The sequence below is a fragment of the Odocoileus virginianus genome, chromosome 10 (assembly GCF_023699985.2).
Source record: "Odocoileus virginianus isolate 20LAN1187 ecotype Illinois chromosome 10, Ovbor_1.2, whole genome shotgun sequence".
Lineage (NCBI taxonomy): Eukaryota > Metazoa > Chordata > Mammalia > Artiodactyla > Cervidae > Odocoileus > Odocoileus virginianus.
The window spans coordinates 57,339,322-57,352,429 of NC_069683.1; the positions used below are offsets into that span (position 1 = coordinate 57,339,322).

General features: G+C 39.9%; 1 protein-coding gene across 2 annotated transcripts in view; it reads left to right on the top strand.

Annotated features, from left to right (window-relative positions):
• Positions 1-13,108, top strand: part of EXPH5 (exophilin 5) — a 95,824-nt gene that overhangs the window by 50,303 nt on the left and 32,413 nt on the right. For both annotated transcript variants that reach the window (XM_070473626.1, XM_070473627.1), the window contains exon 2: positions 11,128-11,288. In XM_070473626.1, coding sequence (XP_070329727.1) covers positions 11,128-11,288 — 161 coding nt within the window. The remainder of the gene's footprint in view (positions 1-11,127; positions 11,289-13,108) is intronic.

Genomic DNA, 13,108 nt, shown 5'->3' on the forward strand with positions numbered 1-13,108 from the left:
TTAACCCTGGCAGCCTCACAAGGGCAGCTCAAGAAGAGGCCAGGGTTTGGTTCTCAGGGAGCAGACAAGTGGGGCCAAAGACAGGAAAATGAAGAACACATTCTCGATAGTTAGTACCTAGTTAGTCATGAAAATAGAGATGAGGACAGAGATCTGCTCAGAAAAACGGGGCAAAGAACAGTAAGTGGCAACGGTCAGCAGGGGCACAGTTGGGGAGTACACGGAAGCGGAGAGGGGAGATGGGTTTATTACTCAAAGATGCAAAAGGGGAAGAAATTTAACATAGAAGGAGGAACCTCAGAGGGCAGACTCATTGCAGGCTCTAGAATGGAATTGAAGGCAGCACATGACAGACTGACTGTTATGAAGGAAGGAAGAGCATTTTGACTTGGAACAGAAGGCTGGGACTGCAAGAAAAGACCTGATTTCATTTAGTCAAGTTAATCAGCCTGAGGGTAGATAAATTACATGTGTAGACAGCAGTCCCTTGTGATATGCTGAGTCAAGCTGGGCTAATGAAGCAAAAAAGCTGTATACTGGTGAATTGTCTATATGCATGTCCTTTGTAGTCTTGAGGTTATTTTCTTGGGCATAAGGTGGACTGTGTGCTTGAAATGACTGGCTGAATATATAACAAACCAAAAAAGATGAGGAAGAGCCCTGTGCAGGCTGGCCATGAAATTGGTTGAATTCCACTTGCAAGCAAATATTATCTCTTAGACTGAGGCCAGTGGAAACTTAAATAGTGTCTTTTTAAGTTTCACACATCAAGGTACCCCTGCTTTATGTTCAGATTTTTTTTTTTTTTTGCTAGTGTTGAGCTAATTTGATATTTTATTTTTTAAATAAATGAATGAGTTTATAATTGGTGTACTCTTTTTTAATATAAGAAGCTCAGTCAACCTCTGTAAGTATACAGATTGTATTTATTTTATAGAGCATAGGGCTTGTGGGTATATAACATTAAGGAGTTAAATTACTGATACCTTGGAGAAGGAAATGGCAACCCACTCCAGTGTTCTTGCTTGGAGAATTCCAAGGATGGGGGAGCCTGGTGGGCTGCCGTCTATGGGGTCTCACAGAGTCGGACACGACTGAAGTGACTTAGCAGCAGTAGCAGCAGCAACAAAGTATTTAGACTTTTATGTCATTCATAGTTTCCCTTACTGGTTTATCTTTACTTCAAGGGCCAGAGCTATTTATGTTTACTTATTTAGTAATATATAAACATAATGCCATTGCTGTTGTTCAGTCGCCCAGTCATGTCCGACTTTTTGCAACCCCATGGACTACAGCACACTAGGCCTCCCTGTCTCTCACCATCTCCTGGAGTTTGCCCAAGTTCATGTCCATACATCAGTGATGCCATCCATCTCATTTCTGACGCCCTCTTCTTCTGCTTTCAATGTTTCCCAGCATCAGGGGCTTTTCCGATGAGTTGGCTGTTCACATCATCAGGTGACAAAATACTGGAGCTTCAGCTTGAGCATCAGTTCTTCCAATGAGTATTCAGGGTTGATTTTTTTAAGATTGACTGGTTTGATCTCCTCGCTGTCCAAGGGACTCTGAGGAGTCTTCTCCAGCACCACAGTTCAAAGGCATCAATTCTTTGGCACTCTGCCTTCTTTTTGGTCCAGCTCTCACAGCTGTACATGACCACTAGAAAGACCATAGCCTTGACTATATGGACCTTTGTCAGCAGAGTGCTTTTCAATGCACTGTCTAGGTTTCTCATATCTTTCTTACCAAGAAGCAATCATCTTCTGATTTCATGGCTGTAGTCACCATCTGCAATGATTTTAAAGCCCAAGAAAACGAAATCTGTCACTGCTTCCACCTTTTGAAGTAATGACCAGATGTCATGATCTTAGTTTTTTTAATATTTAATTTAAGCTGGCTTTTTCACTCACCTCCTTCACCCTCATCAAGAGGCTCTTTAGTTCCTCTTCACTTTCTGTCATTAGAGTGGTATCATCTGCATATCTGAGGTTGTTGGTTGTTTCTCCCACCTATCTTGATCCCAGCTTGTAACTCATCCAGTCCAGTATTTCTCATAATGTGCTCAGCATATAAGTTAAAGAAACAGAGTGACAACAGACAGCCCTGTCATACTCCTTTCTCAATCCTGACCCAATCAGTTGTCCATACAGGGTTCTGTTACTTCTTGACTCCCATACAGGTTTCTCAGGAGACAGGTAAGGTGGTCTGGAAGTTCATGGTTCACGTAATGCTGAAGGCTAGTATGCAAGATTTTAACCATGACCTTACTAGCATGGGAGATGAGTGCAATTGTCCAATATTTTTAACATTCTTTAATATTGCCTTTCTTGGGAACTGGAATGATGATTGACCTTTTCCAGACCTGTGGCCAGTGCTTGGTCTTACAGATTTGCAGACATATTGAGTGCAACACTTTGATAGCATCGTTTTAAAGGTTATGAATAGCCTTAGTGGAATCCCATCACATCCACTAACTTTATTGACAGCAGTGCTTCCTAAGGCCCACCTGAATTCACACTCTGGAATGTCTGGCTCTGGGTGATGACCACACCATTGTGGTTATCCAGGTCATTAAGATTTTTTTGTACAGTTCTTCGGCATGTTCTTTCCATCTCTTCTTGATTTTTTTCTGCTTCTACTAAGTCTCCACCATTTCTGTCCTTTATTGTGCCCATCTTTGGGCAAAATGTTCCCTCAGTATTTCCAATTTTCCTGAAGAGATCCCTAGTCTTTCCCCTTCTGTTGTTTTCCTCTATTTTTAAGCACTGTTCATTGAAGAAGCCCTTCTTGTCTCTCTTCACTGTTCTTTGGAACTCTGCATTTAGTTGGGTGTAGTTGGTTTTAGAAAAGGCAGAGGAACAAGAGATAAAATTGCCAACATCCACTGGATCATTGAAAAAGCAAGAGAGTTCCAGAAAAACATCTATTTCTGCTTTATTGACTATGCCAAAGCCTTTGACTGTGTGGATCACAATAAACTGTGGAAAATTCTGAAAGAGATGTGAATACCAGACCACCTGACCTGCCTCCTGAGAAATCTGTATGCATGGTTCAGGAAGCAACAGTTAGAACTGGACATGGAACAACAGACTGGTTCCAAATAGGAAAAGGAGTTTGTCAAGGCTGTATATTGTCACTGTGCTTATTTAATGTATATGCAGAGTATATCATGAGAAATGCTGGCCTGGAAGAAGCACAAGCTGGAATCAAGATTGCCAGGAGAAGTATCAATAACCTCAGATATGCAGATGACACCACCGTTATGGCAGAAAGTGAAGAAGAACTAAAGGGCCTCTTGATGAAAGTGAAAGAGGAGAGTGAAAAAGTTGGCTTAAAACTCAACATTCAGAAAACTAAGATCATGGCATCTTGTCCCATCACTTATGGCAAATAGATGGGGAAACAGTGGAAACAGTGTCAGACTTTTTTCTATGGGGCTCCAAAATCACTGCAGATGGTGACTGCAGCCATGAAATTAAAAGATGCTTGCTCCTTGGAAGGAAAGTTATGACCAACCTAGACAGCATATTAAAAAGCAGAGGCATTACTTTGCCAACAAAGGTCTATCTAGTCAAGGCTATGGTCTTTCCAGTGGTCACATATGGATGTGAGAGTTGGACTGTAAAGAAAGCTGAGCACCTGAAGAATTGATGCTTTTGAACTGTGGTGTTGGAGAAGACTCTTGAGAGTCCCTTGGTCTACACAGAGATCCAACCAGTCCATCCTAAAGGAGATCAGTCCTGAGTGTTCATTGGAAGGACTGATGTTGAAGCTGAAACTCCAATACTTTGACCACTTGGTACGACAAGCTGACTCATTAGAAAAGACCCTGATGCTGGGAAAGATTGAGGGTAGGAGGAGAAGGGGACAACAGAGGATGAGATGGCTGAATGCATCACTGACTCAATGGACATGAGTTTGGGTTAACTCCGGGAGTTGGTGATAGACAGGGAGGCCTGGCGTGCTGTGGTCCATGGGGTCACAAAGAGTCAGACACGACTGAGCGACTGAACTGAACTGAATTGAACCTTTCCCTTTCTCCCTTGCTTTTCACTTCTCATCTTTCTTCAACTATTTGTCAAACCTCCTCAGATAACCACTTTGCCTTCTTGCTTTTCTTTTTGTTTGGAATGGTTTTGTTCACTGCCTCCTGTACAATATTATAGACCTCTGTCCATAGTTCTTCAGGCACACTGTTTTCTAGATCTAATCCCTTGACTCTGTTCATCACCTCCACTGCATATTCATAAGGGATTTGATTTAAGTCATTCCTGGCTGGTCTAGTGGTTTCCCCCGCTTTCTTTAGTTTAAGCCTGAATATGGCCTTGAGAAGATGATGATCTGAACCATAGTCAGCTCCAGGTCTTGTTTTTGCTGTCTGGATACAGCTTCTCAAGTACAAAGAATGCAATCGGTTTGATTTTGGTATTGACCATTTGGTGATATCCATGTGTAAAGTCGTCTTTTGTGTTGTTGAAAAAGGGTCTTTGTTATGACCAGTGCATTCTCTTGGCAGAATTCAGTTAATTAAGAATTAATTAATTCAGAATAAAATTACTATCTTACCCTTGAATTTTCTCACTCTTGGTTGTACATGTTCACCCACTTTCCTGACAACCTTGGAATACTTCTGATTTAAAAGCCACTGGATTTCTTCAAAATCTTGCATCTCATTTATCTACATGTAACCACTATTCACATTTCATTTCTTATTCTCTTAGAGACATATATTAGCATAAACTTACAGATTAATTATGTTTCAACCTACTCTAAACCTTGAGAGAGAATGAGGTTTATATGTCTCAACATTCAAAATTTAATCAGAATTTTAAAAACCTGGGGGAAATAACTAGTTTATCACATTACAGTGAAAAACTCTGAGACATTGATTTAGAAATTGATGAAATGTACAATTGCCAAAACACAAAATATAATTAGTAAACAGACATATGGAAAGTGTTCAAACTTCTTATCAAAGAAATGTAGCTTTTTTTATAGCATATTTTTTAAGATGAGAAAAAATTTCTTAAAAGAAAAAATAGCTGCCCACATTATAAACTTGGTACCTTGAAAGTATGAAATTCAGGAAGTAAAAATAATCAAAATAATAATATCTAGTCTTCCAAGGATGATCACTAGTAGTCTTACACATTGCTGGCATGAGTAATATTGCTGTAGCCATTTTGAAAAAATAAAAATAAAGAGTCATAAAACACTTTGACTCTTTGATCCAATAATTCTACTTCAGCACCTGTCAGGACACTGTGAAAATAGAAAATGTGCAGTGATGTTCATGAAGCAATATTTATAAGGAAAATAACAATGTTCTATACCAGAGGAACAGAAAATAAATAATGGAAATCATAGTAGTTTGAATATTATGCAAATATTTAATGATTGCTCCAAAAATAAGTTATGTTGAAGGTGTTTTATATATAATTTTTGAAGATTATATATGTCATATCTGAGGAATGACTTCTTCTATGCACCTATGGAAATTAGAAATTGAGGAACCTTTCTTGACATGTCTGTGTCCCTAACCTTCCAAGGTCACTTAATCATTTGGTGGACAGTTTCACCCACTTAGTAACTCTGAGTACTTTCTACTTTTATTCCACTTCACCACCACTATCCTTGTCCAAGTAAACAGGGTCTCTCTCTCCTCGACCCTGTAAGTACCCTGACCACTCTCTCCTGTTCCCCACTGGACTCTTTTCTCCACCTGCTGCTAAAATGATCTTTTTTAAAAAAAGAATTTTATTGATGTGTAATTGACATTATTTGTTAATGTAAAAAGCCTTTAAAATTATTTTACAGCATTAATTTCAGGTGTACAAAATAATGATTCAATATTTGTATAAATTGTGAAATGATCATCACAATAAATCTAGTTAACAACCATCACTACACATAGTTATAAGCTTTTTTTTTTCTTTTGATGAGGACTTTTAAGATCTCTACTCTTAGCAACTTTGAAATATTCAGTACAGTATTAGTAACTATTGTCACCATACTGTACATTACATCCCCATGACATAATTATTTCATAACTGGAATTTTGTACCTTTTGACCTCCTTCACCCATTTGTCCCACCCTGGCACCCTCCCCCTACCTCTGACAATCACCAACCTGTTCTCTGTATCTATCAACTTGGTTTTGTTGTTTAAATTTCACATACAAATGAGGTCATATAGTATTTGTCTTTCTTTGACTTATTTCACTTAGCATAATGCCCTCAAGTTTCATCCGTGTCATAGTAAATGGTGAGATTTCATTCTTTGTATGTCTGTGTGTATAAAGTCACATCTTTATCCATTCATTCATCGACGGACACTTAGGTTGTTCCCTATCTTAGTTATTGAAAATAATGCTGCAATGAATACAGGAATGCACATATCTTTTCAAATTAGTGTCCTCACTTTCTTCAGATAAATACCCAGAAATGGAATTGCTGGATCACATAGTAGTTCTATTTTTAATTTTTTGAAGAACTTCTATATTGTCTCCGTAGTGGCTGCACCAACTGTGTTCCCATATATAGTGCATTGAGGGTTCCCTTTTCTCCACATCTTCACCAACATGTCATTCCTTATTTTGATAATAGCCATTTGGACAGGTAAGAAGTGGTTTTATTTGCATTTCCCTGATAATTTGTGGTACTGAGTATCTCTTCAGGTGCCTGTTGGCCATCTGTATGTCTTTTTTGGAAAAATGTCTATTCAGATCCTCTGCCCAAATCATATACTTTGCTTTTTTGCTATTGGGTTTTACACGTGATTTGTATATTTTGATAATTAACCCCTATCAGATAATATGATTTGCAAATATCCCACTCTCCCACCCCCATCCAGTAGGTTGCCTCTTCATTTTGTTGGATTCCTTTTTAGTCTAGGATGATCTTTTTTTTTTTTGGCTGCACTGAGTCTTCACTGTGGTGTGTGGACTCCTCATTGTGCCACATGAACTTTATCTAGTTGCAGTGCACAGACTTCTCTGGTTGCAGAGCGCGGACCACAGCACGCAGGCGCAGTAGTGCTGGCATGAGAGCCCTCTAGCTGCTGCTCACAGGCTTAGTTGCTCCATGGCACCTGCGATCTTAGTCACCCAACCAGGACTGAACCTGTGTCCCCTAAACTGGAGGGCCGACTCCAAACCAGCAGACCACCAGGTAGATCTTTTTGAAGTACAAATCTGGGGACTTCCCTGGTGGCTCAGTGGTAAAGAATCTGCCTGCCAATGCAGAAGACACAGGTTCGATCCCTGACCCGGGAAGATCCTATGTGCCACAGAGCAAATAAGCCCGTGTGCTGCAACTACTGGGTCCATGTGCTGCATCTCGAGAATAGCCCCCACTCTCCACTACTAGAGAAAAAAGCCTGTCCAGCAACAATGACACAGCACAACCAAAAATCAATCAATCAACCAATAAAATAAAACTAAAGTACACATCTGGTGTGTCATGCTCCTGCCCTGTCATTGATGCTTTATCACTGCTCCAGGACTAGTGGTCAAACTGCTTAACCCAACTCTCAAGCTTGCATGATCTAGCAGCTACCTTTCTGCTCTCCCTTTAGTTAGTCTTATTTTCCACCTCCACATTCCAGCCAGGCCAGCTTGTTTCAGCTCCTTGCTTCTTTCCTTGGGGGCATTTACTCTACAGCTACTACTGTTTTGCCTGGAAAGCTCTCTCCCAGAACTGTCCACCCACTACCTTTTTGCTTCATCCTTCAGGCTATATGCCATCTTTTTAAGGAAATCTTTGCTTCCACCTCACATAACCAGGTCCCCTTGTTGTATGCTCTCATAACACCTGCTTAATTTTTTATTGTTTGCCTCCACTCCTACCCTAGCAGATTGTAAATTCCATGAGGGCAAGGACTTGACTTATTCATTGATCTTTGCCCAGAGTTCAGATGTGTGTTGGATGAAGAAATCATACTTACCACTGTTTGTTATCTTATGTTTGTATCATTATTGGACTCATATCTGTCTCTCCCATTAGACAATAAGCTCTCTAGGATAGTAGCTATATCTGCTCTGCTCACCACTGTATCTCTGTATCTTCTCTCCAGGAGGCTTTCCACAAATGTATATTTAATACATTTTATTACAACCATATGAGAAATGCAGAAGAAAAAAAAATCACATCAAAAGGGCAATACTGATTGCATTAGGATTGTGAAAATATGATTGATTTTTCTGTATCTACAAGAAAAATTATAATGGAAAATGATCATATAAATTAAAATTCACAATTAAATAAAAATAAAAATATATTGTACTTATTGAATAAACATAATTTTATAGAAGTTAAAAGTGGAATTGATACCTGTAATTATTCTATTCTAAGAAATCAGGTGTTTATTTTTCTTTCTCTTGTGTGTCCAAATAGGTGCATTATTTTTCACATAGCTATAAGTATAGATAAAATGTTGTACTTTATTTTTTCTGCTTCATGCTATGTCACATGCATTTTCGCAGGACACTACGTTGCCCGATTAATTTTTTGCAGCTGCATAATGTTCAGTTAAATTAATGTACTTTGGAGAAGGGCTATTTCTTTAAGATCCATTTCCTGGAGTAAAACTCACACTGAGTATTCACTTAGAGGTACAGATTTCTGACTTCACTGGCTAGATGTTAAAAAGAAATAGGCAGTGATGGATTTGAGTGCCAGTGTGGAATGAATGTTTGAGATGAAATTAAATGAAGTGTGACTATTTTAAAAGAGAGTCAGTGTTATATGGAGACTTTAGAAAAAATAACAAAGTTATATTTATTGAGCTCAGTTCAGTTCAGTCACTAAGACATGTCCAGTTCTTTGTGATCCCATGGACAGCAGCACGCCAGGCTTCCCTGTCCTCCACCATCTCCTGGAGTTTGCTCAGATTCATGTCCATTGAGTCAGCAATCCAATCCAAAGTACTAGAGCTTCAGCTTCAGCATCAGTCCTTCCAATGAATATTCAGGACTGATTTCCTTTAGGATTAACTGGTTTGGTCTCTTTGCAGCCCAAGGGACTCTCAAGAGTCTTCTCCAGCACCATATTTCAAAAGTATCAATTCTTCAGTGTTCAACCTCCTTTATGGTCCAACTCTCGCATCCATACATGACTACTAGAAAAAACAATATCTTTGACTATACAGACCTTTGTTGGCTAAGTGAAGTCTCTGCTTTTTATTTTTTTTAATTATTTTTTTTTTATGTCTCTGCTCTTTAATATGTGGTCTAGGTTTGTCATAGCTTTCCTTCCAAGGAGCAAGTGTCTTTTAATTTCATGGCTGCAGTCACCATCTGCAGTGATTTGGGGGCCCAAGAAAATAAAGACTAGAAAGTTCCTAAGTCAGGTAGCTTGAGTGTCCTCTGAAATGAGAAGGATGTGTTGAGAAGTGGGCAGGGGTGCTGCTGAATGTTGTGGTCTGATCACTTGGGAGGGCTTTGAGAAACTAAAGGTCGTGTATAAACATGGAATATTAGGGAATTCCGTGAAGTCCAGTGGTTGGGCAGCACTTTCACTTTCCTGGATCCAGGGTTCAGTCCCTGGTTGGGAAACTAAGATGCTGCAAGTGGTGTGGCATGGCCAAAAAAAAAGTGAGACATTAATAAATAAGGTATTGATAAGTTGACAGCAGTCAGTACTGGTTAGAAGCAGGTACCTGTGGTCTCTTCGTCTGCAAGAGTAGTTGCAATAGAGACAGGAGGGACTACGTGTCGGAGGGGTGGCAGTGGCAAAATGGAAGGGACTAATGCAAATTACGTGGACTCTGTGTGATGATTGCTGCTTAATGCTTTTCAAAATGCAAGTCTGGGCAGGATGGCCTCTTGATTATATTATAAGATGACAGTATCATAGCCCTAAGCAGGAACCTGACTTGCAACCATTACAGTGCATTGCCTTTAACCCCAAATTAGCCATTCTGCAGCTGTCTTGCACACCGCTTTCTTAGGCGTACAAAGTCTCTAACATTTGTGCTTTACAGAAGACTCTGGATAAAGGGCAACTGTGGAGTCATAAGAAATTCTTTCCAAAACAGCAGAATTTCCCAAGCTTGGAGCCCAACAAGAAGCCTGGCTTTTTCATCAGAAGTTTGCCAACCTGACCCTTTGATGAAATTTGTCATTAGGGTCTTCTGACTCCCCTTCTTGCTTTATTTACCTCTGTCCAGGGCAGTCTCCCTCTGGATTAAACATCTCTCATTTCCAAACAGTTCTAGGGTCCTCCTCAAATGGAGCAAATTATCTGCTTTTTTTTTTTTAAGTTACAACTGATGATTTAACTAAGAACTTAGAGCAGCATTTTCATTTGAAAGAAGACTAAGTAGATAAGGACAGGGGAGAAGGAAAAAGAAATAATAGCAGAGTTTCAGTTCTCACATTCTGGAAGTATGGGTCAGACACATTTGTGCTTTCGATGACTTTTCCTCTTAAGCTCAAAGCACACTTTCCCTTACTACTGAGCATTAGTCATGTCCTCACCACAGGCTTTTGTGATTTTGTGTTTAAAGAATTCCATTATCTAAGACCATTACATTTAACAATTTCTTTTCTGCATGTAAGCTTTTCTTCTTGACCACTGGATAGGCAAATAAGGACCCAAATGGCAATCCATTCTAGTAATCTTGGCTGGAAAATTCCAAGGATGGAGGAGCCTGGTGGGCTCTAGTCCGTGGGGCTGCAAAGAGTTGGGCATGACTAAGCGACCAAGAACTGCTGCTTACATCTGTTATAGGACCTGTTGCATAATCATTGCTCAATAAACATCTGATTGTTAACAAATAAATGAATGAGTGAACAGAACTAGGATATTCAAGTTTCTCCATGTCGTTAAAATACCTATCAATCAGTTGCATTGTTAGGTCCGGTTTGCACAAGGCTCAACCCACAATGTCCTCAGCAACTTGATTATTTCAACTACTAGGAAAAACTTTTAGACCGTCATCGTGTTTAGATAATTACAGTCAAAATATATACATGGTAGGGTAGTGAAACGGAAACTCCAACTAGAGCCAATGTTCCCCTGGACTTAGAGGTTTGCAACTCCTCCACCAGGTAAAGTTTGACCCATCACATGAGTTTGCACTTCATGTGAAGAAATTTAAAGCATGTGTATTTTTGTTTTATTTCAGCAAACTCCAGAAGACAAAGAGGGATATCAGATGGCTTCAAGGAGTGACTGGTGAATGGTTTGAAGAAATCCAAAGGAAAAAGTTTTGTAATGAAACAGATGTTAGCCAAATGTTAAAACAACCGCTTACACATAGGCTGAGAAAGGGGATGGCAGAAAATGGTGAGACCTTACGGCTCTTCACTGTAGATAAGGGTTCAGTGGGATCTCCAATTTAACCAATCTGTGTTTAGGACTATTTTTAAATCATAAGGGACAAAAGCTCACAATAAAAAGAGTGAACTGACAATGTATTGTAGTGTCTTGGGGGGGTGGTGTTTTTATAATCATGCAAGACAGCACAGTGGTTAAAACCACAGGCATCAATATCAAAAAGGGGTGGATTCAAATATCCACTCTCTCTCTCTACTCCATGTGACTCTGTAAGCCTCAATTTTCACATCTTTAAATGGGTGTGATCATATGGTGGTTGTTGAGAATTAAATAAAATAACATGTATGAAATAGTGAGTCCTAACACAGTGAGCATTTAAATAAATGGAACGATGGTGCAGAAGGAGAGGGAGGGAAAGGAGAAGAGAGAATGAGGAGGACAGGTGGTAGAGAAGCTGCCATCCTTCTGGCACTTTGGTAACTTAAACTCCATAAGTGAGCGCAAGCAAATGTCTTCTGTAGGCATTCTAACTTTGTAACTACCAGCATGTCAGCATGTCTAAAGTATTACAGTATGATGGACTTGATATATGTAGCTCTGGAGAAAAGGAAAGATACATCCATCTGAATGAGGAGTGCCAAAGAATAGCAAGCAGAGATAAGAAAGCCTTCCTAGGTTATCAATGAAAAGAAATGGAGGAAAACAATACAATGAGGAAGACTAGAGATCTCTCCAAAAAAATGAGAGATACCAAGGGAAGATTTAATGCAAAGGTGGGCACAGTAGGACTTCCCTGGTGGTCCAGTGTTTTAAAAATCCGCCTGTCAGTGCGGGGAACGCAGGTTCCATCCCTGGTCCGGGAAGACTCCGTATGCAGTGGAGCATCTAAAGCCCGTGGACCACAACTGCTGAGCCCACGTGCCGCAACTACTGAAGCCTGATCACCCTAGAGCCCATGCTTGGCAAGAGAAGCCTCCGCAGGGGGAGACTGCACCACATCAAGAGAGCAGCCCCTGCTCACCGCAACTAGAGAAAAGTCCAAGCACCAACAAAGACCCAGCACAGCCAGAAATAAACAAACACTTAAAAAAAAAAAGATGGGCACAGTAAAGGACAGAAACAGTATGGACCTAACAGAAGCAGAAAGTATTCAGAAGAGGTGGCAAGAATACACAGAAGAATTATACAAAAAAAGATCTTCATGACCCAGATAACCACGATCGTGTGATCACTCACCTAGAGCCAGACATCCTGGAATGTGAAGTCAAGTGGGCCTTAGGAATCATCACTAGGAACAAAGCTAGTGGTGGCGATGGAATTCCAGCTGAACTATTTCAAATCCTAAAAGATGATGCTATTAAAGTGCTGCACTCAATATGCCAGCAAGTTTGGAAAACTCAACAGTGGCCACAGGGCTGGAAAAGGTCAGTTTTCATTCCAATTACAAAGAAAGGCAATGCCAAAGAATGTTCAAACCACCACACAATTGCATTCATTTCACACGCTAGCAAAGTAATGCTGAAAATTCTCCAAACCAGGCTTCAACAGTATATGAACCAAGAACTTCCAGATGTTCAAGCTTGATTTAGGAAAGGTAGAGGAACCAGAGATCAAATTGCCAACATCCACTGGATCATTGAAAAAGCAAGAGAATTCCAGAAAAACATCTGCTTCATTGACTATGCTAAAGTCTTTGATTGTGTGGATCACAACCAACTGTGGAAAATTCTGAAACAGATGAGAATACCAGACTACCTTACCACCTCCTGAGAAATCTGTATGTAGGTCAAGAAGCAACAGTTAGAACCAGACATGGAACAATGCACAGG